At 36.4% G+C, this 24,942-nt stretch overlaps 5 protein-coding genes and 1 long non-coding RNA gene across 6 annotated transcripts; 1 reads left to right on the top strand and 5 right to left on the bottom strand.

Annotated features, from left to right (window-relative positions):
• The first annotated feature begins 5,835 nt into the window (after nt 1-5,835).
• Nucleotides 5,836-10,766, top strand: LOC141657132 (uncharacterized). The gene is made up of 3 exons (XR_012548665.1): nt 5,836-6,043; nt 10,232-10,327; nt 10,416-10,766. It is a non-coding gene; the product is annotated as an uncharacterized LOC141657132 (long non-coding RNA).
• On the bottom strand, nt 6,354-8,019 carry LOC141657131 (peroxidase 5-like). The gene is made up of 4 exons (XM_074464268.1): nt 7,785-8,019; nt 7,213-7,404; nt 6,947-7,112; nt 6,354-6,862 (listed from the first exon to the last, which is right to left on the bottom strand). Exons 1-4 carry the CDS (start codon nt 8,010-8,012, stop codon nt 6,444-6,446), a joined length of 1,005 nt encoding a protein of 334 aa, XP_074320369.1. The 5' UTR covers nt 8,013-8,019; the 3' UTR covers nt 6,354-6,443.
• A 77-nt stretch (nt 10,767-10,843) lies between the features above and the next one.
• LOC141657130 (peroxidase 5-like) lies at nt 10,844-12,615 on the bottom strand. The gene is made up of 4 exons (XM_074464267.1): nt 12,333-12,615; nt 11,777-11,968; nt 11,511-11,676; nt 10,844-11,426 (listed from the first exon to the last, which is right to left on the bottom strand). The coding sequence occupies exons 1-4, from the start codon at nt 12,558-12,560 to the stop codon at nt 11,008-11,010; spliced, it is 1,005 nt and encodes a 334-aa protein (XP_074320368.1). The 5' UTR covers nt 12,561-12,615; the 3' UTR covers nt 10,844-11,007.
• A 2,229-nt stretch (nt 12,616-14,844) lies between these two features.
• On the bottom strand, nt 14,845-16,491 carry LOC141656036 (peroxidase 5-like). Its single transcript, XM_074462991.1, has 4 exons — nt 16,262-16,491; nt 15,951-16,142; nt 15,704-15,869; nt 14,845-15,263 (listed from the first exon to the last, which is right to left on the bottom strand). Exons 1-4 carry the CDS (start codon nt 16,457-16,459, stop codon nt 14,845-14,847), a joined length of 975 nt encoding a protein of 324 aa, XP_074319092.1. The 5' UTR covers nt 16,460-16,491.
• Nucleotides 16,492-17,787: 1,296 nt separating this feature from the next.
• On the bottom strand, nt 17,788-20,404 carry LOC141657129 (peroxidase 5-like). Its single transcript, XM_074464266.1, has 4 exons — nt 20,157-20,404; nt 19,563-19,754; nt 19,306-19,471; nt 17,788-18,701 (listed from the first exon to the last, which is right to left on the bottom strand). The coding sequence occupies exons 1-4, from the start codon at nt 20,388-20,390 to the stop codon at nt 18,289-18,291; spliced, it is 1,005 nt and encodes a 334-aa protein (XP_074320367.1). The 5' UTR covers nt 20,391-20,404; the 3' UTR covers nt 17,788-18,288.
• Nucleotides 20,405-22,016: 1,612 nt separating this feature from the next.
• Nucleotides 22,017-23,469, bottom strand: LOC141655141 (peroxidase 5-like). The gene is made up of 4 exons (XM_074462234.1): nt 23,263-23,469; nt 22,903-23,115; nt 22,634-22,796; nt 22,017-22,432 (listed from the first exon to the last, which is right to left on the bottom strand). The coding sequence occupies exons 1-4, from the start codon at nt 23,467-23,469 to the stop codon at nt 22,017-22,019; spliced, it is 999 nt and encodes a 332-aa protein (XP_074318335.1).
• Between the last annotated feature and the right edge of the window lie 1,473 nt (nt 23,470-24,942).

Below are 24,942 nucleotides of genomic sequence, written 5' to 3'. Positions count from 1 at the left end.
TTACGGTTGTGTAATGACTATAAAACCTACAATACCAATAATAGTTTCTATTCACTTTATTTATTTAAAATATGCTCATTTGTCATGAGTTTCTAAGTCGTGGATTGTATTTTATGGTTTAATTTATTTATTTGATTATATTGATTATATTGAGTATATTGAGTATTATTGTCGAGTATTGTTGTTGAGTATTATTGTTGTTGTTGTTGTTGTTGTTGTTGTTGTTGTTGTTGTTGTTGTTGTTGTTGTTGTTGTTGTTGTTGTTGTTGTTGTTGTTGTTGCTGTGTCTAATAAAGTATATTTTAATTTGTTATGTTGTTGGTTTTATGAATCGTTTGCTTTATATTTGAATTCATGTTTTCCACTTGGTTTAATTTAAGTGATTTACATGTGACAATGTTTTGATTCGTTTGTCAAGTTTTTGTCAAGTTGATGTTTTATCTTTTGGTCAACGTATTTTTTATATAACTTTAAAGCACCATGAAACGTATGTGAATGCAGCTAAGGCAAACCATCACGTGGGTAATCTGAAGAGGAAATAAATACAAAAAGGCACGAAACTGAGGTAAAATTAAAGGTAAAAAAACGTAAGGTAGAAACTGATAAGTAATGGATGATTATTGATCTCAAAATACAAGTATTATAATATTTCTTTTAATTTGTTATTAAACGTATATTGTGATGTAATTTTACTATTATACTTTCCTGATCAACCTATTTGAATTTATATTTTGTATTCACGAGTATAATCATCTCTAACATATAATTTTCTTTTTCATTTTATATAAACAATTATCAAGGCATGTAATAAAAGGAAGCAAAAGTGAACCTTCGGGTAAATATTAAATAGTATGATTTCTAAATTCTACTTCGTATGTTTTTAAATTTATGTGTTTTTTTTGTCAAAATAGGAATAATACATAAAACTTACTCTCATAATTTTCTAAAAAAAAAATACTCTCATAATTAATGGTAAATAAATAAGTACAAATAATTGAATGAAAAATCTTTAAAATTTCACTATTTACTTTTTGAACCATCATGACAATAATTAATCATTTTAATTATGTCATTTCCTCTTCCAATTTAAGTTTTCTCCAACTCCCGCCTTTTGATTGTTTTTCTATAAAATTTACTTTACTTTTTAAGTGATTTATGCTTTTTTAACCATTATAAGATGATCGTTGATCTCAAAATGGAGATCTTATAATATTTCTTTAAATTTGTTATTAAGCGTATATTGTTGTGTAATTTTACTATTATGCTTTCCCGATCAACCTATTTGAATTTCTATTTTTGTATTCATGGTATAATCATCTCTACCATATATTTTTCTTTTTCACTTCATATGAACTAATATCAAGACATGTACTAAAAGGAAGCGTACTAAAAGGAAGCAAAAGTGAACCTTCAGATAAATATTAAATAGTATGGTTTCTAAATTTTAATCCGTATATTTTTAAGTTTATGAGTTTTTTTTTTCCAAAACCGGAATAGATTATTTTATAGTCTTTAATACTATTTTTATTTAAATAGGATCGTGGACATAAGTATAACAAGAGATATCAAATTCTTGAAATAGTAATAAGGAACTTAAAAAATTTTATGAACCTTTTGGAATTCGAATTTAGGGAATATAGTTTTTTAGATTATTGAGAAATTGAAATAAAAATTTAATTTGTAATACATGGAGTAGATACCGACCATACCGTTGAATCATATCTAATATTTTTCTATCGATATAATAAATGTTTTTCGGATGTAAATAATATTTGAAGCATGCACGTGGTGATAAGACTTCAAAGATATTTTTATGGGAGGGTTGATGGAGAGGCCTGAAAATAATTTGGAGATGACTATACTGAGGTATTAAGTTTACAACCTTATAAGGCATCTCTGAAGATTTTTCCATACGGAATTTATTATATACGGATGCATGGTTTCAACTTTTATTATTTAAAAAACTCACTTTATGATCTTGCGGAGTAAAACACACGTATGTATAATGAGTCATCTTTGTTATTGCTTTGTTATCAAGTTTCTCAAAATTAGTAGCTACCACATTGTCACTTGCAGGATTCGATTTAAAAAAATAAACCAAAGTTGTCAAAGAAATAAGGTATTAACTAACTAATTTCTATGTATTTCAAGACTATATATTTTTAAATGGATCAACAACAAATTGCTCGAACAAATATTAACAATACGATAAAAATATCAAAATTAAAACAGATAAATCCCTGAATTTCACGGGTCACTAACCTAGTTATCATTCAAAATGAAAAAAAAAATTAACATATTTAGTCGATTTTATAAATCCCATACTATATATAGAATTATTTCCCAAAACTCACCTATAATCGTATTAACCATTAGATCAGGTAAAGTTGGCCTACACCGAATGACCTGACCCTAAAAACTCGATTCCTACCTGATTGATAGGCTTATCGTGTACCTATGCAAAGATAATTACCCTAAACAACAAATGAATGTAGCAATAGGGGTCGAACACGAGGAAACGGGAATTACGTTATGAAATGCTATGGAAAGATTCTTATCAAGGTCGATTTCGTTTTGTTTGTTTGTTGTTGGTTTGATGACTAATAAAAATTATGGTGTAATCTATATAATAAAAGGGAGTCTAGGGGAGTCGGGTCACACATGCAAAGGTAAATATATGATTATGATAAACTCGGTAATAATAACATTGTCAATTGTTTAGGCTTAAAGACACCCACCTTACGGCATTAGTGTCAACCATAGACCGGGTCCTAGAGAAACTCTCGTTCATGACTAGGTCGTTCTACTACACAAGCTTAGTCTAATTCAATTCCGTGCCTCTCGACTTTTAGAACGAATGAACAAACTTAATCTACGATTACGGCCAATAACCAAAGATTAAACGTGATGATGCAAACATGTGATAGAAACAATTTAGACAATATTATATCATCCTAATTTAACATTTTATATACTTGATTTTGCATGGCTTCCCTAGCCCCTAAACTAGGAAATTTAGCTACTCATAATGTGATGTAAACTACGAACGTTGTTGTAAGAAATGCAAAACATGATTATATAAGTTATATAACTAAATAAAATGACATGTAATTAAAAGTGTAATGCTAATGTAATATAATAAACGTGCTAATGGTTAACTATGCAATAACTAAATAGAAATGTAAAATTGTAAACTAGATATAGAAATACCGTAGTGGAAATGAATTTTGTAGAGAAGAACAAATAACCAAGTAAACTTGAATAGGAAACGCTTGTATTATAACTTGAATGTAGAACAAAATGTTGAAAGATTAAACTAAGGAAAGTTTAATAATTTGTAAACTAAATATGAAAACTAATGAGAGAATTATTGCTTAAGGCTATGAAGAGTAAAATGATAGATACCCTAAGCTATGAAGTGGCTCCCCTTTATATAGGGGAGAAAAGGTGAAACGTAAGAATCCTGGGAGCATGCAACCCCGATCGGGGTTGGGGGCCCCGATCGGGGTCGTGTGATTCCCGGGTTTCTTCTTAAATCCTTGATTAATTACTTGAGGAATCCCAATGCGCGTGCTTTAATGCTCCTTAATCACTCGGTAATGCGCTAAATTCATAGCATCCTAAGCTTCTTGGTATCCAATACTTGCACCTTAATTTGGACCTTCATTTTGGGCTTGACTTTGCATTTTGGCTTCAATTGTAATTCTCACTTCAATCCATCAAATCTTCATGCAAACACCCATTCAAACACTCCATGTTAGTCCAATATTTGGTCTTGTTTAGCTTAGTGAACTTGGTGCAAAAAATGATAGGAAAAACCTCTAAATGCTTAGGTTCCTACAAAGACGTAACAAACACAACAATACACCTAGAACACAAGATTAGCTCAAAAATATACTATTTAAAGTATTATGAACAATAGAAACCGGGCTAAAATGAGGGGTAAAAGTATATATAAAATGAACATATCACCGATGCGGCACCCAAATTGAGAAACCCGGGCATAATCCATAATCCAAAGTGACCACCATCCCTAAAGAACTTTTTTTTTTCTTTTTTTTTGTGTTGACCAGGAGTATCCCCTACCAACAGTTGGACAATCTCTTTTCGGGTATTGAAGACAATTTAATAGGTTGACCCCTCTCATGTTTCAAGTTTGACTTTTTCATTCGCAAGAGTCAGCAATTGAATCTCAAAGTTCTTACCACTCACACTATCCAACTTTGGTACATTCCTAAAGAACTTAATAAAGGTAAAAGGAAAATAATTCAAACCTAAAATGATCCGAATTATTGTAAACCCGAAAATATCCAACCCGAACTTGACTCGATTGACCCCTTTGTCATGTCCAATTGACCATAACCCTCAATTCAAACAGTGACTAGTGTCCCGAAATAGCAGAAACCCAGTCAATTAACACGGAGTAGTTCTTTCATTTTCCCGAAGACTCGTAATTGTTCTTCAACTCTGAGAAACCTGACAATGCCAGTTCCCATGGAGGATTTCGAGGTTAATCAGAGTTGTTTTTCATGTTGTTTTTCTCGCTCAGTTCTTAGTGATGTTTCCATTTTTCAATAATTGTGATTCTATGATTGGTTCAACAAAATTTGCATTCGCCTTTTGGAACGATTACCTTATTACGAAGGATGACGACGACGATTAGTATGCTTGAAAAAGATCTTGTTTTTGGTAAATCATAGCTTAGAGCACTAATTCTCGTATGAGACGGTTTCATAGTGATTTTATTGTAATACCAATTACATAGTAGGTGGAAGCTTCTTTCTATTCCCTTCTTTCTTTTTGTTAGTTATCGGTGTATTTTATGGTTCGTCTCAAAATACTTTTATACGGGACGGTCTCACAAGAGACTTACTCAAACAATAATTGTATGGTTACAGTATTAAGGTGTAAAATCATTGATTGAGTCTCAATTGCATGTCATATGAAATGTGCACTTTGTTTTACCGTTCGACTCTTATGAGCAACATATTTAATTATGATCGCCATTGTTATACGTAAACAAGTACTACTCCCTCCGTCCCGGTCAATTGTTGTCCTTTGGTTGACACAAAGACAAGGAAAGAGGAGGGAAACAATTACTAAATGACAAGTGGAACAAATTGAGGGTGAACGATCAAATTGATCATTAAACTCATTCTTTAAATAAAAAGGACAACAATTGAGTGAGACACCCAAAATGGAAAAGGACAACAAATAACCGGGATGTTTAGTACATATATTATGTCGCCATTTACCAAGGTTAGTCGTGCCGGATGGTGTATGTGATTGGTTAGTATTGAGATGCCAGAAGTTTGATTCTCTTGTGGTGAATGTCACTTTGATGTTAGTGACATTATGTTTACGGTTACTACACAATTTGTTACAGTTGATTGAGTGACTAATGGACCATGGCTAGTACTTTTCTTTGTCATCGTGAGCAATGAAATTTGATGCTGCTGTATGACATTTATTTACTATTGGGATTTATGATGAGTTGATTTTTCGCATTGCTTGTTTTGCCTGATTCAGGCTCTGGGGACGGTTCAAGCATAGCAGAAGTGAAAAGCAGTGCAGCATAGCCCTGTTACTGGTGTCAGGCGAGTTATTATCGAGAGGGCTAAAAACGTAGGACATTCTTTTATGTAAAGAGTAATCGATACTGTAACTCTCAATTCTGTGACAGTGATACTGATTTAAATTACCTGTAATTCCAGATTATGTTTTTTATCTGGAGTGTTCAAGATCCCACATTCGGATAACTATGTCATATTTGGAGTTGCAAAGATTGAAGACTTGAGCTCTCAGCTACAGACCTAGACTGTCCAGCAGTTCAGAATGTCTGACATGTTATCAATGGCTGCTAAGTCGGAAGCATCTACTACCACTACTGCTGCGCTGGAGGAGGAAGAAGAAGTCGATGAAATAGGAGTTGAGCCTCTAGACATTGAGTTAGTCATGACACAAGCTGGGGTCTCAAGGAGTCAAGGCACTCAAGGCTCATAACGGTGACATTGTTAGTGCCATCATGGAGCTCACTACTTAGGTTAGTTCATCTTCCCTTTCTGTAGTCACTCCTGTTTCCTTTCGAGTTTCATCTGTCATTTACTTTGGCTGTTTTTCTTCATTTTATCGAAACTAAACTTTTATGTGATTAAGTTTATGCATTTTTGACCCTCTGCCTGTCCCGTTGAAGTACCATTAGTATTATCCTTGTACGGTGATTGATTTTGCTGCCTTAAATTGTACTCGTATGTTTTTAACTTTTACAGATGTTCTTGTTGCTAATTGAAACAAGGTAGTATTCCAAATTGAGATCTATATTGATTGGATAGTATCTCAGTTTTTAATAAAAAGTACACTTGACATGAAAGATGCTATATCCATTTTTGGACTAGGCCATCTCTGTTTAAAAGTTGGATGAGCACAGTTCACACATCCCTTCCTTAATTGATCACCCTGCAGTTTGTCCGGATCTCTCCAGCAGGTGCAGTAATTGCATCAATCTGACCCATCTTCACTATTGCAGTTTTAAATTTCATAAACCATAGGAATTGATTTCTTGCATTGTGGTTCACGGCACTAGCTGTAGTCGAGTCTGTCAGAAATGACTGATCTGATGTGAACAGGCCGCGGTTGGCTAAGACGTTGCAATAATAATTTACATTTGTGACAAGTGGGCTTGAAGGGTCCATTGGAACGGCCGAGTTAGGGTCATTGCTCCCATTTGGGCACTCTTGTTGAAGCTGTGCTAGATATTTTGAGTCCAAAGTAGGGTCTGGTCCATTCGTGCCACTGAAATTGAACAGCCTTTGGTCGACGTTGGTGAGAATTGAGCAATGAGACTGGCCAATTGTATGAGCTCCTGTTTTAGCAACCGAGTTAGACTACTTTTCCCCTTTTCAGTTATACATGCGGTCATAGTTATTGATGAATTAAAATCCCATACCTGAAAGAGTTACCATTTCATCCTGTGATAATCCTTGGTTAGCAAAGTTCTGAGTAAGCTGGTTAAGGTTGAATGACGGTGAGGGGATGTTTTGTGACACTTCTGAAGCTAATGAGACTCTGCCATCCCTTCTACCAGCTGGAACATTATAGAATGGCCCCTTAGTCTGAAACACGTCAATATCATAACATTATTTCAAACAATCATGTGTACTCTGTTGTTTGTTTGAATATTGTCTGAGTTATCAGCATGTATGGAGTACTTACTATTGCTATACTATCTCTAGCCGCGAAAGCTAATATATCAGCACATGATACAATCCCGCTGCATTGTGCTTCAAGTCTAGCCTTTGCACTGTCAATTACCTCGAACCCTCTTAGGCTAGGGTTGTTAATTGGTGAATCTTTCTCAGCCTTGTTAGAGGATGTGGAGTCGAGGAGAATTGATGCATCACAACCCTGAAATAACGAATTTCATTAGTTTTTAGCAGATTTCTTTTTTTCAGTAGGTACCCATGGGAGACTATGATGATACGGTGCAAGGTACTAAGTGCAGGTGTGCGTCCGATGCACACAATGCACATCATTTTATTTCAAAATATATTTGTGTTTTCACTTTTCAGTATAAATTGTTTAATGACAGCTTCTTCTAGGAGCAAAGAGAAGGGCAAAACAAAAGAATTATGAAAAAAATATAGAATCTACGTTTTAGTGCACATGATTTGGTGGGCCTTATGCATGAGGCGCACCTAATGCATTTTCCCTAGTTGTTCCGAACCTCTGAGACGCTTTTTTAAACTAAGGTTGTTATGCTACGTGTATAACAAATCTCGACTTACCCTAACGAAACAGTCATGAAAGTGCATTCTCACTAAGCCAGGGGCAATCCCATGGTTATTCATAAACCCTTTCATGACTTCTTGTCTCACAATCTGTTCTGCCGACGGACATGTGTGGCTATAGAATCCTACTTGAAGCTGTGCTTCAAGCTGAACACTAAGACAACAGAAAACTGAAAACAAAACAAAAAGAACTGTAAAAGAGGGAATGTTTATCTTAGAACCCATTTTTCTGTTTTCTCTGTGTATTAATATTTCAATGTTCAATGTTATGAAACATGCACCCAGTTTTTACCAATTTATAGTGGAAGTAGACACATGTTGAATTTAGGGCCTAAACAATATTTTTAGTATCTTAAGAAACTATCATCAGGAAAGCCATATTAGGTGCTAAACAACTTGTTAGTTGTCTTGTACTCTTGCTAGCACTACTTGCTGATTATTCTAAATGCTACTTTATTGGTGGAGAACTGAAGCAGATCATGTAGTGGGTGGTTGCAATTTTAAGTGCTTGAACTAGACTGAGCAAAGTGTCAAGATCACAACTCGTAAATACTTTGGCAATTCCTATTACAGTCGGCGCTTTTCGTTCACAGTGTACGGTCTTAGAAGGGCAGGGCAAGGCAACGGTCCCCATAATTTTATGTTTTGTAGTAATTGTATAAGATGCGAGTGTGACCTCCAAGATTTCAGCCCGGCACCTATAATGTTTTGTTAAGGATTCAAGACCTTTTTTCCTTATATTTTTCTGTCAAGATCCGTCACTGTTCATTGGGCAACTTATGAAAGAAAGGTTTCCTAATGAATTTCCTGGAAATCCAGTTTCAAAGGGTTTTTTGAGTTTTGGCAGGGAAAACTAGGTGCACTGACTGTTTGATTTAGATTTATCCCTAATGATTATATAATCTAGTGATCCATTGAAGAATTTTGAATTGTTGCTATTCAAACATGTGTTCTAAGGTTTTGTCATTTACTTGAGTTGTGGGGCGTGTAAGTGTGTTCTTGCCTAACAGATTTAACAATATATATGACCTTTCTATTTGCATGCATGATTTGCGCAAGTCACCTTCTATTTATCCCTAGTGATTATATAAACTACTGTTTTCTGTTGCCTTTGTTTGATAAGTGGGCTGTTCAAGCTCCTCTTATGTAGACCTTTAAGTTTTCTTATGCGCTAATGCTTAGCTTACGTAGTTACATTATTGAATGGAAATCTACAATATGAAGGGATAAAATCTTCGAAGTACTTTCGGAAAGTCAAATTCTTGGTGCTGTCGCATGTCATAATTTCAAATTTGTAACTGTCCTCAATTCCATGCTACCTATGTTACTCTGTCTCGGTGATAAGGGTCAAAGGGGACACGTTGTCGAGTGTCGGACATTGTATATACCTGTATTGTGCTTACACGCTACATGCAGGCAAAGTGAAGTGTGAAATAACATAGGATTAAAACCATTAGGGCCGTATGAAAATTTTTACTATTATTAATTGAAGAATTGCATTTTCCAAATATTACAGCAGTAGGGAATGATCTGGTTTGTTGAATTTGCTAAACATGTAAGTCCATATTTCTATGGCATTTGTCTGTTCAGAGCATTCGTGGAGTTGGAATGATTGCATATACATCTCTTAGTTAATGACCCTACAGTTTGTTCTGATTTCTCCAGCAGTACTTGTAAGGATCTCAATCTTACCCATGTTCACCATAGCAGCTTTAAACTTACTGAACCTTAGGTCTTGACTTCCTACATTCTGATTCACCTGGCTAGCCATTGTAGCATTGGTCATAAGAGTCTGATCTGATGTGAACAATAGCCAAGATGTTGGTGTAGTAGCTTACATCAGTCACCGATTTGCTAGCTGGATCCATCTGAGCTACCGTTATTGCTGCCTTGCGGACACTGTTGCTTTAATTGTGCAGCATACGTTGGGTGTAAGGTGGGATCTGTTGCGTTCGTGCCATTGAAGTTGTAGAGTCTGTTGTCTACGTTGACAATGGTTGTGCAATGAGACCGCCCTAGGGTATGAGCTCCTATTTTTTATTTTTATTCTTATTTTTTTGCCAAGGTCCAAGTTAAATTTGGATTTTTAAAAGCTGCGGAGTAGTTTATTTTGCTTGGACTTTTCTTTTTACTTGAGGGATACATAACACTTGGAAGCGTGAACATACATTTGACACTTGCCGTTAGGCCAAAAATCTGTTTTTTTAAAGCCGAATTTGATGCTTTGTCACGTATCCATGTCTGATACTTGTAATCGTGTCGCTTTATATTAAACGGAAACTTGTGCATTTGTGTTATTGCATGCACACTGTGCTTGATGAAGTTAGATTGCTGGCATTTGTATTCGAGATATCTGTGATTGAGTGATAGTGCACTTACCATAATTACATTATCCCTGGCTGCAAAAGCTAGTATATCAGCATTGCTTGTTTTGCCTGATTCAGGCTCAGGGGACGGTTCAAAGCAGAACAGAAGTCAAAAGAAGTGCAGCTTGGCTCATTACTGGTGTCAGCCGAGTTATCATCGAGAGGGCTAAAAAAGTAGGACATTCTTTTATGTAACAGTAACCGATGTTGTAAGTATTAATTCTGTGACAGTGATACTGATTTAAATTACCTGTAATTCTAGATTATGTTCTTCATCTCCCACATTCAGAGAAGCATCTCATATTTGGTTGGAGTGGCAAAGATTGAGGACTTGAGCTCTCGGCTTCAAATTCAGGCTGCCCAGCAGTTCAGAATGCCTGACATGTTATCAATGCCTGCTAAGTTGGATCGTCTATTACAACTACTGCTGCGCAGGAGGTGGAAGAAGTTTCTTTTCTTTTCTTAGGTCAGCTCATCTTCCTTTTCTTTAGTCTCTCCTGTCTTCCTTCGAGTTTCAGTTCTCATTTACTTTGGTTGTTATTCTTTATTTTAACTAAGCTTTGATTAAGTTAATGCATTTTTGAATTGCTGCCTGTCCCTTTGAAGTACCGTTAGTATTTTTCTTGTATGGTGATTGATTTTGCTGCCTTAAATTTATTCGTATGTTTTTACTTTTAGAGATGTTCTTGTTGCTAATTGAAACAAGGTAGTATTCCAAATTGAGATCTATATTGATTGGATAGTAACTCGGTTTTTAATAAAAAGTACACTTGACATGAAAGATGCTATATCCAGTTTTGGACTAGGCCATCTCTGCTTAAAAGTTGGATGAGCACAGTTCACACATCCCTTCCTTAATTGATCACCCTGCAGTTTGTCCGGATCTCTCCATCACTTCCAGTAGTTACACCAATCTGACCCATCTTCACTATTGCAGCTTTAAACTTCATAAACCATAGGAATTGATTTCTTGAATTCTGGTTTACGGCACTAGCTGTAGTCGAGTCTGTCAGAAGTGACTGATCTGATGTGAACAGGCCACGGTTGGCTAAGACGTTGCAATAGTAATTTACATTTGTGACAAGTGGGCTTGAAGGGTCCATTGGAACGGCCGAGTTAGGGTCATTGCTCCCATTTGGGCACTCTTGTTGAAGCTGTGCTAGATATTTTGAGTCCAAAGTAGGGTCTGGTCCATTCGTGCCACTGAAGTTGAACAACCTTTGGTCGACGTTGGTGAGAATTGAGCAATGAGACTGGCCAATTGTATGAGCTCCTGTTTTAGCAGCCGAGTTAGACTACGTTTCCCCTTTTCATTGATACATGTGATCATAGTTATTGATGAATTAAAACCCCATACCTGAAAGAGTTACCATTTCATCCTGTGACAATCCTTTGTTAGCAAAGTTCTGAGTAAGGTTGTTAAGGTTGAATGCCGGTGAGGGGATGTTTTGTGACACGTCTGAAGCTAAAGAGACTCTGCCATCCCTTCTACCAGCCGGAACATTATAGAATGGCCCCTTAGTCTGAAACACGTCAATATCATAACATTATTTCAATTAGTCATGTGTACTCTGTTGTTTGTTTGAATATTGTCTGAATGATCATAATGTATGGAGTACTTACTATTGCTATACTATCTCTAGCTGCGAAAGCTAATATATCAGCACATGATACAATCCCGCTGCATTGTGCTTCAAGTCTAGCCTTTGCACTGTCAATTACCTCAAACCCTCTTAGGCTAGGGTTGTTAATTGGCGAATCTTTCTCAGCCGTGTTAGAGGACGTGGAGTCGATGAGAATTGATGCATCACAACCCTGAAATAAATAACTTCATTAGTTTCTAATACATTTCTTAGTTTCAGTAGGTGCAAGGTATACCCAATGCTGAGGTGCAAGGTACTAAGTGTGTGTGTGCATCCGATGCACATCATTTAATTTCAAAATATATTGTGTGTTCAGTATAAATTGTTTAACGACACTGTTTTTAGGGGCAAAGAGAAGGGCAAAACAAAAGAATTAGAAAAAAAAAAATATAGAATCTGTGTTTTTGTGCACATGATTTGGTGTGCCTTATCCATGAGGCGCACCTGACGCGTTTTGCCTAGTACCTTACCGAACATCTGACACGCTTTTTTAAACTAAGGTCGTTATGCTACGTGTATAACAAATCTTGACTTACCCTAACGAAACAGTCATGAAAGTGCATTCTCACTAAGCCAGGGGCAATCCCATTGTTATTCATAAACCCTTTCATGACCTCTTGTCTCACAATCTGTTCAGCTGACGGACATGTTTGGCTATAGAACCCTACTTGAAGCTGTGCTTCAAGCTGAACACTAAGACAACAGAAAACTGAAAACAAAACAAAAAGAACTGTAAAAGAGGGAATGTTTATCTTAGAACCCATTTTTATGTTTTCTTACTGTATTAGTTTTTCACTGTTAAATGTTATGAAACATGCACTCAAATGTTGCCAATTTATAGTGGAAGTAGAAGAATTTTAAATGTGTCTATATCATACACTAATGCTAGTGCGCTGTGATGCATGGAACATTCAGTTTGACTTGTTTACTCTCCTAAGTAGCACATCAAGGCATCTTTGCCATAGAAGCAGTGACAAATTAGAGTTGTACGTTTAGATAGTTACTGGTCTCTATTTTCTTCTTAGTTATTGGTTAATTATGAAGTGGGATATTTATTTTTTGTGTACAAATTCTTATTGAAGACGGTTATATCCGTCTTAAGCTTAAGACGGGGCAAGTAGTATGAATAAAACAACAGCAGAATGCATAGGGATAAGCAACATATTTGTCTTATATGCACAAGTGGAATGATACTTGACCCGTTTTAATGTTAAAACGGATACATCTGTCTTAAGGGCTACTAATTGGTTTTCGTGAGCCTCCATAGAAGAATAATCTGCTTCTGTTGACTTAGATGACCTCTACTTCATAAGAAGACAAGTATAGTGGTTGAAGAGGAATGCACTTTGGGCCCTAATAACTAAATTATACTATGCATAAAAATGTTGAGGAGCTCTTTAATTCCTATGTTGTACTCCACTTCATTTTGTGATATGGATTGTCTAAAAGGTTTAAGCGATAAGCGCAATCTCGATTGAACATATATTCTTGTGGTTGTATAATCTTGGTCGTCGTACTAAATTCGGCTAATACCATCTTAAAAATACGGACATATGAACCTCCAAAATATTTATAAATAGGTCGTAGACTCGTAGTGCGTTGTCAGTTTGTCACGACCCAGATTTACTATCTTGCTTTTATCCTTTCCATGGAATAGAGGTATGTGTTTCGGAAAGACACTATCCGAAATATGATAATAAATCTCTGTTCATTCTGTTTGTCAATGTAGTTATGCCTAGTGGTATGACTGGTGAGACTTAACACTTAAAAGATACTATTATGGCACATGTTGAATTTAAGGCCTAAACAATATTCTTAGTATCTTAAGAAAGGATAGTCAGGAAAGCCATATTAGGTGCTAAACAACTTGTTAGTTGTCTTGTACTCTTGCTAGCCCTACTTGCTGATTATTCTAGATGCTACTTTAATGGTGCAGAACTGAGGCAGTTCATGTAGTGGGTGGTTGCAATTTTGGATGCTTGAATAGTCTGAGCGAAGTGTCAAGATCACAACTCGTAAATACTTTGCCAATTCCTATTACAGTCGGTGCTTTTCGTACACAGTGTAGGGTCTTAGAAGGGCAGGGCAAGGCAAAGGTGCCCATAATCTTACGTTTTCTAGTAATTGTATTGTATATGATGCGATTATGACCTCCAAGGTTTTAGCCCGGCACCCATAATGTTCTGTTAAGGATTCAAAATCGGCCTTTCCTAATACTTTTCTGTCAAGATCCATTACTGTTCGTTAGGCAACTTATGAAAGAAGAGTCTCGTAGTACTTTTCTTGGGCATCCAGTTTGGCAGTTTCAAAGTGGAGTTTCTTAGGAATATCTCTATTCTCTAGTGATTATCTAATCTAGTGATCCGTTGAAGAATTTTGAATTGTTGCTATTCAAACATGTACTAGTAGTAGGTTTTGTCATTTACTTGAGTTGTGGGGTGTGTTCTTGCCTAACAGATTTAACAATATATATGACCTTTCTATTTGCATGCATGATTTGCGCAAGTCACAGTCATAATTTTCATTAAACTACTGTTTTTTGTTGCCTTTGTTTGATAAGTGGGCTGTTCAAGCTCCACTTATGTAGACATTTATTAGTTTTCTTATGCACTAATGCTTCGCTTACATAGTTACATTATTGAATAGAAATGTAGTATATGAAGGGATAATATCTATGAAGTACTTTCGGAAATTCAAATTCTTGGTGCTGTCGCTTGTCATAATTTATGTCAAATTTGTAACACTCCTCGATTCCATGCTACCTATGTTACTCTGTCTCGGCTACAAGGGCCAGAAGGGACATGGTGTCGAGTGTTGGACACAGGCCATGTGGAGTGTGAAATAACATAGTGTACAACGTAGGATTAAAATCGTGAGGGCCGTATGAAAAATATTACGTACTATTATTAATTGAAGAATTGCATTTTCCAAATATTACAGCAATAGGGGATGATCTGGTTGTGGAATTGCTAAACATTCAAGTCCATATTTCTATGCATTTGTCTGTTAAGAATGTTCGCGGAGTTCAAAAAATTGCATATACATTTCTTAGTTAATGACCCTACAGTTTGTTCTGATTTCTCCAGCAGTACTTGTAAGGACCTCAATCTTACCCATGTTCACCATAGCAGCTTTAAACTTACTGAACCATAGGTCTTGACTTCCTGCATTCTGAATCACCTGGCTAGCCGTTGTAGCGTTGGTCATAAGTGTCTGATCTGATGTGAATAAGCCTCGGTTAGCCAAGATGCTGGTGTAGTAGCTTACATCAGTCACTGAGTCGCTACCTGGATCCATTGGAACCGCTGAGCTACCGTCATTGCTACCTTGCGGGCACTGTTGCTTCAGTTGTGCTGCATATGTTGGGTGTAAAGTGGGATCTGTTGTGTTCGTGCCATTGAAGTTGTAGAGTCTGTTGTCTACGTTGACAATGGTTGTGCAATGAGACCGCCCTAGCGTATGAGCTCCTGTTTTTTGCCAAGGTCCAAGTTAAATTTGGATTTTAAAAAGTTACGGAGTAGTTTATTTTGCTTGGACTTTTCTTTTTTACTTGAGGGATACTTAACACTTGGAAGCGTGGACACACATTTGACACTTGATTTTAGGCCAAAAATCTGTTTTTTTAAAGCCGAATGTGATGCTTTGTCACATATCCATTGTCTGATACTTGTAATTGTCTTTTTTTTTTTTTTTTTTTTTTAAAAAAATATTAGACGGATTCTTGTGCATTTGTGTTATTGCATGCACTTTGTGGTAGATGAAGTCAGATTCAACCGGCCATATTTACGAAACATCTAAGAAATATAGTAGTACTTATTACTAAGCAATGAATTATGGTGGGTTGCTTAGAATTCATTGCAGGTGATGAATTCTCAGCAATCCACGAAGACATAGCTGGGCCTTCTACCTGAAAGAGTGACCATTTCATCAAGTGTTAATCCCTTTTTAGCGAAATTCTGTGTAAGCTGATCGACCGTTAGTGTCGGTCCCGGGAGGTGTTGGAGCACCTCTGAAACTAAAGAAACTCTGCCATCCCTTCTTCCAGCAGGAACATCATAAAACGGTCCTTTAGTCTGAACAAAAAATAAACATTTACACTTAGGTTGCTGGCATTTGTATTCGAGATATCTGTGATTGAATGATAGTGCACTTACCAGCACCACACTATCCCTGGCTGCAAAAGCTAGTATATCAGCACACGACACCGTCTTTTTGCATTGAGCTTCAATTTTTGTTTTTGCACTGTCAATTACTTCAAATCCTCGTAGACTAGGATTGTTAGCGGGTGAATCTTTCTCAGCTGTGTTTGTGGTGTTGGAGTCGATGAGAATTGATGCATCACAACCCTGAAAAAATAAATCCATCCAACCAACAAATCATATGCTGTAAAATTATGAAAAGCCACTTAGGAGAGTATACAGATATAAGAGCGTCTTCCTAACAACATTACACATTTTCGACTTACCCTGACAAAACAATCATGAAAGTGCATCCTTACAAGACCAGCGGCGATCCCACTGTTTTTATTGAACCCTTTTGTAACCTCTTGTCTCACAATGGTTTCGACTGATGGACATGATGTCGCGTAAAACCCTACTGTAAGCTGTGCTTCAAGCTGAACGCTTAGAAAAGCAAAAACCGAACACAGTATCAGAAGAGCCATCTTTTAATTTTGTTTTCACTGTGAATGAACTTACACTGCACACACGTCTCATTTTATAGTTGAAACAGAAGAATAATAAATTTAATAATGCATTCTAGATCCTGCAGTAGTGTGCTGTGATCTATCAATTGGAGATGAACTAGAATTATTCTGACAATATTATTTTATCAAAGTGTACCCTTATTTTAGCATAAATGCACATTCTATGCTCTCACACAGTTGACTTTTAAGTGCAAAATTTAACAAGGGTGGTGGTTTCAGATTGGTACATGTTATTGCAGTTTTAAGACTTGTAATGTAATGCTATATGTGTCCTGAAGTTTTCTGAAAATCAGGACTGTGGGACAGATATGGAGGTAAGACATGTGCTTTTGGCTTTAACTGCGGCATGATCTAATCTAATAGCCAAGACAATTATAAGGACACTCACTAAAATGTTATTGCATTCACTTGGAAGTTTCCATGTTTTAGAAATTTACATATCTTTGTATTAATATTTATTGAATTTTGTGACTTGTGGTTATCTTGGTTTTAAAAAAGCGCGTCCATGCAAGGCTTACTGAGGCACTAGGTAGAATGCGTACACTAATTCTCATATGAGACGGTCTTAGAGTAATGCTAATGTGAGACCTCTCATATAATGGATGGTTACTATTTTATTTTACCTTTTTATTTTGTTTTTTAGTTAGTTTCTAGTGTGTTCAATAGTATGTCTCACACTAATTTTGTTTAAGATGTTCTTTCAGGAGAATTATTCAAATGCCTAAGGGTGATTTAGGGGTGCTTCATGCATGATCAAGTCAAGGTACGGCGAATTTCGGTTTTCCTTGTAATTTTTTCTCTTTCTATTTGCCCGGGGAGCTACATAGTACCATGGGTTAGCAGTTGCTAGTTGTTACCCTAAATCCCAAAAAATAGTTAACATTATAGGTTTATGCTATTCGAAAATCTTTGAACATGAGATCTTAGCAAAAATATTAAACTACAAGCTAAGAAGAAAATTTGCTACCCAAAGTTCCATCTCTAGCTCCGCCCCTAATCCCTATCTTTCCGGTTTACCCTGTTTAAAATAATTAAATAAAATTATTGTTACTTAGTATTTTATTTTTAAAATAAAATACGTTAAAAAAAATGTCGTCTCATATGCATGAACCACACGCCTGCTGTTTGTGCTTTGCATCTCGTCTCCACGGTCCTTGAGGCCTCGGTTCGCCATGCACCTTTTAAATTTAAAGATGTTACTCCAAGTTTTTTTTTCCCTTGATTATGCTATTTTTTTTTAATATATACTTGGTTTTGTTTTACAAGTTATTAAGCACTCCCCCAGTGATTATCTACTCACTGAAAAATCAAAGGTTAAACAATTTATCCAATAATTATGAAAACAATGTGCTAGTAGGTTTTGTCAGTAGCTTCAAGTGGGGCATGACCTAACCTAAAAGCTTATAAACTGTGCCTTTTGTGCAACACCAATTAATAGTGGAAGCTTACTAGTATGCTGTAGTATTTGTCTAAGGGTCATCTGGAAACATCCTCTTCTTATTTTTCGAGATTTGTTGGATGATGATTTGTATACTTTTACTTGATTTTCATGTTTTGAATATCATGTGATGAAGATGCATAGATAAAATTCTATAGCAAACAGGAACTTGGGTACATAATTTTCATATAGTATCTGGAGTAATTTTACATAAGCACTGTTTATGAGTTTATTGGATCATAATACCTTATACATGCTGCTGTCTGAATTGTAAAACCACACTGTGCTACTAATTATATAAACCTTACTGTATGCTTAGCTTTAGCACAACCTTAATGACATCTTATAATCAATTAATAACCCAACAATTACTTCGAATTTCGCCTTGATCACCTGTGAGAACATCAATCCGACCCATCTTAACCATAGCATTAGCAAAGTCCCTCCCCCAAAGAAAAGGGTTCCGCGCATACTGGGTCACTAGTGATGCAGTCCCCGAGTCTGAAATGAGAGTCTGGTCTGATGTGAACAAGCCGCGATTAGCAAGAATGTTCCTGTAGTAAGCAGTGTCCGAAATTGTGGGACTAACAGGGTCCATTGGAACCACAATGTTAGCTCCTGCATTCATCCCTGCCGGGCAGATACTCTTGAGTTGAGAAGCATATGACGGATCAATGCTCGGATCCTGCGTTGTCTGTGCATTGAATGCATACAGTCTTTGGCCGAAGGTTGGGCAGTGAGCTCGGCCTATTGTATGAGCTCCTGCAGTAACATATATTTACCAGATGCTGTCAGTTTTTTAATGCGCCAAAGACTACAACAGTCCCTTTGATTTCGGAATATAATGGACTAACTGAAACTGATTTCTCAAAATCTTTGTGCTTCATATTTTCATTAAAATGATGGTCCTATTTTTGGTTCTCTCAAAAATTGAAAATTAACTTGTTTCTTATGACATACTAGTAACTATCGTTTTTGAACCAGAGAGTTTTTTTACATGTAATAGGGTGAATCGGTGATAGTAGCGACTTTTGCGCTTCATATTGTACTTGCACAATACCTCAATGTTAACCATCAAGGCGAGAGCTCAGTGGTGGCATTGTAGTTATTGGAGTTGGAATATGGAAAAGCTGATGCAAATAGGTTTTAAACCTCAGCTCATTGTCGAGTACGGTTCCCAATAGACTTTACTAGCTAAGCTCGTTGATTTATGAGGTACTCCATATTTAGTTCTGAGGCTATTTTGCTTAGACACTTCACTTCTGCCGTGTATAGCGTGTCCAACATTTGGAGTGTGCGACACAACACGACACTTTGACACTTCATTTTAACTTCTCGGAATATAATCGTTAGAGAATTTAATTACCAGATAAGATGACCATCTCAGCTTGTGTGAATCCCTTGGTAGCAAATAATGTAGTGAGTGAATTGACATCAGCAGATGGTGAAGGAAGGTTAGTGTTGGTATCTGAAGCAATGGATACTCTACCATCTTTTCTTCCTGCTTCAACATCATACCCCATTCCTCCTGTCTGCATTATACGAAAATCATACAAAGTTTATTATGACATTTTTCGGAATAGCAAGAAGTCTTTCGGTTATATAAATATGGAGCTTAATTACCATTTCCACACTGTCTCTAGCAGCATAGGCTGTTATGTCAGCACACGATACAACTCCTGGGCACATATACTCGAGCCGAGTCTTTGCATTGTCGATGACCTCGAACCCTCGAAGACTAGGGTTATTTGCTGGTGAATCTTTCTCTGCAGTGTTTCCAGGAGTCGAATCGAGGAGCACCGATCCATCACATCCCTACCAATATACCAGGTATATTAGCTTGGTACCCATAATTTTTGACCTTAAACTACTTGTACTCCTTCTGTCTCACTAGATAACTTGTACAGTTTAACTTTTGAATAGCTGATTATGTTAATGCATGCAAGTAGAGTAAAAGCAAGAGTCGAACCCTTATTGAATGAAGCCGTGTCAAAATGAAATACGTAAAAGACGAAAAAGATTAGTAAAAGCTGGAAGTGTTTATAGAATGCTATGTTTAAACTTGAAATTCCGAGTATAATGTGCTCATTTTTTTTTGGTATTGAGCTGAATTTAAAACGGTCTAGCTACGTAGGAAGTTGTTAAAATACATGCAAAAGTTAGTTCATTTCCAAGGGTATGTGGTGTACTTATGGACATGTAAAATCGTAAACTTACTCTAACAAAACAGTCATGGAAGTGCAGCCTAACAAGGCCAGCAGCAACTCCCCTGTTTTGGAAAAACGCTTGTCGAACCGCGTCTTTGATAACATACTCAACCATAGGGCATGATTGCATGTAGTACCCTATTTTCAGTTGCGCCTCCAAACAACTACTAAGACTTAACAAGACCAATATTGACAAAACATTCGTCTTTGTTGAAAAAAGAAGACATTTCCTAATTAAGCCCATGTTTTCTCTCTTTTAGACAACTTGGTATGTTTTCTTACTTGATTGATTTGGTGAATTTATGGAACTTGGTCAAGTCCTTTTATAGTCTAAGGAGTGACACTATTGAAACATCTTATGTTCCGCTTATTTGTTTACCTTTAATTAAAATACTCTCACAAAGAATAAAAAAGATAAACAAATGATTGGGACGGGAGTATTTGATTAATTAAGTTGCATGATCTTAACTTTGAGTGCTGTATGGGAAAGCATTAGACTGTATGTCATAATTAGTTTAGGCTTATAAAGTTATAATGCATGAGGAGATAAACGACAGAAGACTTGGGTTAGATTTACATTTGTTTAATCTGATTGTGGCTCACTTATATTAGCACTGTGGGAATTTAAGTGCTAATTAATAATATTGAGTTATTGACCCATAAATGAGGGCTGCGCTTACGGATTAATCAGGAAGTGTATGTCCACTGTGTTTTGACTAATTAGTGGAACTTAATTCAGAGCTAACTAGTTGGATACATCATACTCGTATTAATTCCTTTTTCGTATGTCAGTTAGCTTAGTTGGTATTTTGGTATGTAATGTCGTTACATGGTCATACTACGAGTCCAACTCAATCAGTATTAAAACTGCCATTGTAACTCCCTTATAGAAATGGTGAAAGTTTATTATTTCTACCTCAACCATTAGCGTCATGCATAAGATGAGTGAAGTGCGCATTTGACTCTTTTTCCCACCTTAGGCGAAGAAAGCCATAAAGAGAATATTTTGATATTGACGGGTTTTAATACCTTCAATGGATTATTATTAGTTAAGCTAACAGACATTTGTTCAATGTTACTTCTCAAGTTATCAAGTATGAAGGTATTCGCATGAAGAGGCGTGTCTTAAGGCATTAAAGCCATTGATTTGTTCCCAGCGGTCGACTTCGACTTGTGGTTGTCATTTCAGGTATAATCATATAAGAACGATAAGTTTAACTACACTTACCTTAGTGATCAGCCGACCTTGTCTTCTATCTAATCGTCAACCCTCAACTAAGCCATCCCCATTTTGTGCACATTCTCCTTCACCAAATGACAATCTAGATGCATGGAGAGTGATGCAAGGCAACTTAAGTTTGCTATAGTAGCACTCATCGAAATAGTAATAAAATAGAATTCAGGGTCATCAAAACATTACAAAAAATATTCTATCATTCAAATCAACGTGATAGAATTTTTTGAATATGATGTTTTTGTCATCAAAGTGGAGTTTGAGGAGGATTGTCAACTGTTAAAGTTATCTGGAATTAAGAATTTCCTGAAAGGAACATGTGGTTTTAAAAATTGTATGGTCTTGTTTATTCGGTCTGCACTACCGAGTAGGATCAGTAGGGCAACAACATATCTACATTCGTCGGGGATAAACTCGAGAATTTTAGTTAAACTAGATAAACTGCTTATTTATCAGTTGATTTAAGTGTTTTAAGAACTAGAATGTGGTCTTGTAAATCTTTACACTGTAACCGCATTTGAAGCTTACAATTGCCACAAACAATATTAATTACTTTTATAGAATAATTTATTGAGTACACAAATTTATTGATAGAAGTAGCAAATTGTTGACATGAAACAAGATCCTTTATATGGATTAGTTTATTTTCCTACAGTTAGCATGAATCTCTCCTTCAGTTCCAGTGAGGACTTGAATCTGACTCATCTTAATCATAGCTTGTACAAAATCAGCTTGCCAAGCCAACCCTTGTGTTGCGTAAAATGCTATCTGTCGAGTTGTTTCCTGGCTGTCTAAGAGTGTCTGATCAGAGGTAAACAATCCGTTATGCTGGAAAAGATTGCCATAGTAACTAGGGTCCATAGTAAATGGACTCTGGTTCATGAAGACAACATCAGTCTGGCTAACACCTCCCTGTGAATTTCTTGGACATTGTTGCTTTAATAATTGTGCAAAAGGTGGGTTCAGACTCGGGTCTTGTCTCCCGGTGCTGCTGAAGTTATACAGTCTGTCAGCAAATGAACTGCAGTGGGATCGACCAATTGTATGCGCTCCTGCATGTATAATGTGTTTAGCTGATTAAGTTATTGAACCTTAATATTCTGATGGGACTTAGGGTGAGACGGTTCTCTGTGAAGACAGCTGATGATTACGACCCACTAATTGACAGTCTTATCATAAGGCGGACTTATCTAAAATTTATTAATGTATTAAGACTAATGTTTTTTTTTTACACCTTGTAAACTATGACTTACCAAGGAGTGCAACCATATCATGCTGTGATAAATTCTTGTTGGCAAAGGACTGAGTAATTTCACCAAGTTGGAGGAATGGAGCGGGAATGTCACTAGTTTCTGCTGCTTTTGAAATCCTGCCATCTCTTCTTCCTGCAGGTACATCCCAGTACAGTCCTCCTGTCTACATAAGTTATTCCGATCCGAAATTGAACATTTCAGTATTTTACAGAAGGAAACATTAACATTTATAGTGAACATATGAAAGTTGAAGGTTTTGATGTACTGACAATTACTATGGAGTCTCTGGCAGCATAGGCAAGAATATCAGCACAGGAGACAGTCCCTTTACATGTAGCTTCGAGCTTTGCTTTCGCGTTATCAATGACTTCCAAGCCGCGGAGTGTAATTCCATTAGGAGGGCCGTCTTTCTCAGCTTGGTTTGTTGAGGTTGAATCGATAAGGATTGATCCATCACACCCCTGGCACAAAAACACACGGTAAATTTAGCATGATCAAGTGTTTCTTTGATGTCAAAACAACATATACTACTAAGATACTTTAGTTTAGTTAATTTGTTTTTAAATAGAATTCATAAATTAACCGAGTTTGATACGTGGAAAAAAGAACTGTGCGTGCAGGTGGTGTACCCTGACAAAGCAATCATGGAAATGCAGCCTGACAAGACCAGGAGCAATGCCTCTGTTATCAACAAAAGCTTTTGCAACCTCGTTTCTGATAATTGTTTCAGCAGACGGACATTTATCGCGATAGAATCCAACTTGAAGAGCTGCTTCAGTGTGATTGTAGCTCAAGAACAAAATCAGTATAGTCGCTATTAAAGTTAGTTCCGTCATCATCACTCAAAAGATTAATATTTCTTTGTATATTTAGGCACAAACTAATCAATTGTTGAAGATTATGTGTTCATCATTGTGTAAGATACAAGGAATTTATAGCTGAACTAAGTAGCAGTTTTTCGCAAGTGGACTTATCCATTACGTGATCAAATTACAACATCACTTGATTTAACTCGGATTGCGTTCGTGGTATTAAATTAAGTCATGAACCATACTGCAACCGAGTTACAGACTGGTTACTACTTACTACTGTATTCGTATTTTGAGGCTATGTCAGCCGTGTTGTTAGCACAAGAACGAAGATAAGGCAACCACGATCAATTCCGAGGTTAGACTGAAACCGAGATTGAATATGTTGCAACAATATGTAAAACACAAGATGAGGTTAGTTATGAAAGAGACAAACACAGATAATGGACCATACAACTGTATTACAAATAATTGAATGATAATTGAGCTGAAACCAAAAACGTTAACAAAGGGCAAGTATGGAGCGTGTAACTGAATTCGAGCTAATCAAGATTTCATTTAGCGAATGACATCAAGTCCTCAAGTTCATCAACCAGGATCGAACCCGGCCAGCGATATCTAAAAAAAATTCTAAAATAGAAACAAGAAAGATTCAGAATTTACAGAATGTTGAGTTTCAATATTTCAGACGGTTCGATTGTTTTTTGAAGATCTGGATATAATATCAGATGTCCAGGAGTCACAAGTAAATGCATTACAAGATACAAATGTAACGCAAGACATCGTTCTAAGAATAATAACTTGGATGCTTGTCTCGTTGATTGCCTTCAAAGTCAATTGACGAGTCCTGCACAAGTGACAAACAAGGCCTCAACGGTAGTTCTGGTATAATCAACCTGAATGACCTGAACCGATAAGGCTGACCCGAGACTTAAAAGTGACACGAAAAGTGTGACCCAACCCGAAAGTGACCCAATGCGAAATGAATGTATAACCCGAATTGACTTATTTTAAGCAAAATTGTGACCCAAAATGATCCAAACAACTCGACTCAAAATGACTCGTCTCGGAGTGACCCGACCCAAAATAATTTGACCCGAAAAATGTCCAGTTAATTATTAGCCCAATCCGAAGTGACCAAACATGACCCAAACCCGATCTGAATGACCTATTTGTAAGGTCTGCTCGACGGTGTTTGATAGACTTTCTCAGATGCCTAAGTCAACTAGTGACGGATGAATGTTTAATCTAGCACGTGACGTATCTATCTAGGCTGAATTTTTTAAAATTTCATGGGTCACCTTCGTAATCTTGGCAGGGCCGGTCCTAAACATATTGAGGCCCTAGGTAAAATTATTAAATGAGGCAAATTTACTACAAATAAAAAGCAGAATAAGGGAAGTGTCCAGTGGTTTTGCATCTTACTGAGTAATAAGTTGCGTTTGTGTTTCATCTATTGAATTTTATTAGTAGTAGTATTTTTACAAAGGGTATTGCTCT

This window comes from Silene latifolia, chromosome 5 (assembly GCF_048544455.1).
Source record: "Silene latifolia isolate original U9 population chromosome 5, ASM4854445v1, whole genome shotgun sequence".
NCBI classification, from domain to species: Eukaryota; Viridiplantae; Streptophyta; class Magnoliopsida; order Caryophyllales; family Caryophyllaceae; genus Silene; species Silene latifolia.
The sequence above is the reverse complement of the archived record's forward strand: the minus strand, read 5'-3'. Positions and strand labels throughout refer to the sequence as shown.

What these genes read in the sequence shown, in the direction of transcription:
- LOC141655141 (XM_074462234.1), bottom strand. Translation starts at nt 23,469, where the DNA reads ATGACGGAACTAACTTTAATAGCGACTATACTGATTTTGTTCTTGAGC. An exon ending in CCAGAGACTCCATAGTAATT is followed by an intron (nt 22,797 to 22,902) that starts GTCAGTACATCA and finishes TAACTTATGTAG; the next exon opens with ACAGGAGGACTGTACTGGGA. An exon ending in TGATATGGTTGCACTCCTTG is followed by an intron (nt 22,433 to 22,633) that starts GTAAGTCATAGT and finishes TTATACATGCAG; the next exon opens with GAGCGCATACAATTGGTCGA.
- LOC141657131 (XM_074464268.1), bottom strand. Translation starts at nt 8,012, where the DNA reads ATGGGTTCTAAGATAAACATTCCCTCTTTTACAGTTCTTTTTGTTTTG. An exon ending in TTCATGACTGTTTCGTTAGG is followed by an intron (nt 7,405 to 7,784) that starts GTAAGTCGAGAT and finishes TCGTTATTTCAG; the next exon opens with GGTTGTGATGCATCAATTCT. An exon ending in TGAAATGGTAACTCTTTCAG is followed by an intron (nt 6,863 to 6,946) that starts GTATGGGATTTT and finishes TTGCTAAAACAG; the next exon opens with GAGCTCATACAATTGGCCAG.
- LOC141657129 (XM_074464266.1), bottom strand. Translation starts at nt 20,390, where the DNA reads ATGGGCTTAATTAGGAAATGTCTTCTTTTTTCAACAAAGACGAATGTT. An exon ending in CTAGAGACAGTGTGGAAATG is followed by an intron (nt 19,472 to 19,562) that starts GTAATTAAGCTC and finishes CGTATAATGCAG; the next exon opens with ACAGGAGGAATGGGGTATGA. An exon ending in TGAGATGGTCATCTTATCTG is followed by an intron (nt 18,702 to 19,305) that starts GTAATTAAATTC and finishes ATGTTACTGCAG; the next exon opens with GAGCTCATACAATAGGCCGA.
- LOC141657130 (XM_074464267.1), bottom strand. Translation starts at nt 12,560, where the DNA reads ATGGGTTCTAAGATAAACATTCCCTCTTTTACAGTTCTTTTTGTTTTG. An exon ending in CTAGAGATAGTATAGCAATA is followed by an intron (nt 11,677 to 11,776) that starts GTAAGTACTCCA and finishes GACGTGTTTCAG; the next exon opens with ACTAAGGGGCCATTCTATAA. An exon ending in TGAAATGGTAACTCTTTCAG is followed by an intron (nt 11,427 to 11,510) that starts GTATGGGGTTTT and finishes CTGCTAAAACAG; the next exon opens with GAGCTCATACAATTGGCCAG.
- LOC141656036 (XM_074462991.1), bottom strand. Translation starts at nt 16,459, where the DNA reads ATGGCTCTTCTGATACTGTGTTCGGTTTTTGCTTTTCTAAGCGTTCAG. An exon ending in TTCATGATTGTTTTGTCAGG is followed by an intron (nt 16,143 to 16,261) that starts GTAAGTCGAAAA and finishes TTATTTTTTCAG; the next exon opens with GGTTGTGATGCATCAATTCT. An exon ending in TGAAATGGTCACTCTTTCAG is followed by an intron (nt 15,264 to 15,703) that starts GTAGAAGGCCCA and finishes GGCAAAAAACAG; the next exon opens with GAGCTCATACGCTAGGGCGG.